Here is a 1,939-nt window from a genome sequence, read left to right as displayed (position 1 = left end):
ACGGGCAGACCCCTTCGCTGCCCCCCAGCATCCGGCTGCTGTCCGGACGCCCGACCTGAGCCGCAAGTCGCCGATCTCTGCCCTGGGCGCCAACGGCCGCGCGTCCGTGTCGCCCGTGACCTCGATGTCGCCCACGAGCTTCTCGCCGCTGCAGTCACCGGTGACGCAGCTCACCGGCACTGTCATCGGCGCCTGCCCCGAGCACATGAGCGGCCGACCTCAGGGCGTCAGCTGCGACAAGTGCGACCTGATCCTGCAGCAGTCGCGGACGCTAGGAGGGCAGATGGCGTTCATGCACTCGCGCAACTCCTGCAAGACGCTCAAGTGCCCCAAGTGCAACTGGCACTACAAGTACCAGGAGACGCTGGAGATCCACATGAAGGAGAAGCACCCGGAGAACGAGTCCACCTGCATCTACTGCCTGACGAACCAGCCGCACCCTCGCCTCGCCCGCGGGGAGACCTACACCTGCGGCTACAAGCCCTACCGCTGCGAGGTGTGCAACTACTCCACCACCACCAAGGGCAACCTCTCCATCCACATGCAGAGCGACAAGCACCTCAACAACATGCAGGAGCTGCAGAACGGCGGCATGCCCAACCTGGACGGTTCGCAGGCCCTCACGTCGCAGCAGCAGAGCCCCTCCGGCAGCATCTACTCGGCGCCCAAGACGCCCACGCCCTCCACCACGCCCGCGCCGCCGCAGCAGCAGCAGAAGCCCAAGCCGATGTGGCGCTGCGACGTGTGCAACTACGAGACCAACGTGGCGCGCAACCTTCGCATCCACATGACGAGCGAGAAGCACACGCACAACATGATGGTGCTGCAGCAGAACGTCAAGCACATGCAGCAGCTGAGCGCCATGCAGGGCGGCGGTGGCGGAGCCGGGGGCCAGATGGACCCCATGGCCCTGCTGCAGTTCGCCGGCAACCCCGCCGCGGCCGCCGCCATGATGGCCGGCCTGGGCGTGGGGGAGAAGCCGCCCCTGCCGGAGGCCGCCCTCGCCGACATGGCCTACAACCAGGCGCTGTTGATCCAGATGATGTCCGGCGGCCAGCTGCCTCCAGGCGGTCCCCTGGGCCCCGGTGGCCCTATGGGGCACGGCCCTGGCGGCCCCGTGGGCCACGGCGGCCACGGCGGCCACGGCGGCCACGGAGGCGACCACCCCGGGCCGCACTTCGACCTGGGCCTGAACCCCGAGTCGCTGGAGCCGCCGCCGGAGCCCGTGCCGCCCAACCCGCGCCACGCCTTCACCTGCTGCGTCTGCTCCGTCTTCTCCACGGACTCGCTCGAGCAGCTCACGCTCCACCTGCAGCTGGACCGCTCCAAGGTCAACGAGAACGAGGTGCTGCTCGTCGTGGCAGGCAACTACATCTGCAAGCTGTGCTCCTACAAGACCAACCTAAAGGCCAACTTCCAGCTGCACTGCAAGACGGACAAGCATCTGCAGAAGCTGCAGCACGTCAACCACATCCTGGAGGGCGGGCCGCGCAACGAGTGGAAGCTCAAGTACCTGTCCAACACCAACCCCATGCACGTGCGCTGCAACCTGTGCGAGTACTACACCAACAGCGTGCACAAGCTGCAGCTGCACGCGGCGCACCAGCGGCACGAGGTTCTCAACGTGCTGTTCCGACACCTGTGCATGGCGGAACATAACATGCACGAGGACCGCCGCCAGTACACGTGCGTGCTCTGCAACTTCACCACCCGCGCCAAGCTGCAGCTGTTGCACCATATCCGCTCCATGCGCCACCTGCAGATGGAGCAATTGCACCAGATCCAGCGGCACGCGGAAGGCAAGGGCGGGACGCAGCAGGACATCGGAGACATCTTCAAGGTGGAGGAAGCCGACGAGGACGGCCGCCACACGCCGCACGGTAAGCGCCTTGCGTTCGTCGGGGTCTCGAGGGAGCGGGGCGGGGCCGGAGGGGCGCAG

At 66.9% G+C, this 1,939-nt stretch overlaps 1 protein-coding gene across 1 annotated transcript in view; it reads left to right on the top strand.

Moving 5' to 3' along the window:
* Nucleotides 1–1,939, top strand: part of LOC119589315 (zinc finger homeobox protein 3-like) — a gene marked incomplete at its 3' end in the record, with an annotated part of 49,709 nt that overhangs the window by 24,959 nt on the left and 22,811 nt on the right. Inside the window, 1 exon segment of the mRNA XM_037937937.1 lies at nucleotides 1–1,880. Coding sequence (XP_037793865.1) covers nucleotides 1–1,880 — 1,880 coding nt within the window.

The sequence above is a fragment of the Penaeus monodon genome, chromosome 25 (assembly GCF_015228065.2).
Source record: "Penaeus monodon isolate SGIC_2016 chromosome 25, NSTDA_Pmon_1, whole genome shotgun sequence".
NCBI classification, from domain to species: domain Eukaryota; kingdom Metazoa; phylum Arthropoda; class Malacostraca; order Decapoda; family Penaeidae; genus Penaeus; species Penaeus monodon.
This window is presented reverse-complemented; position numbering and strand designations above follow the sequence as displayed.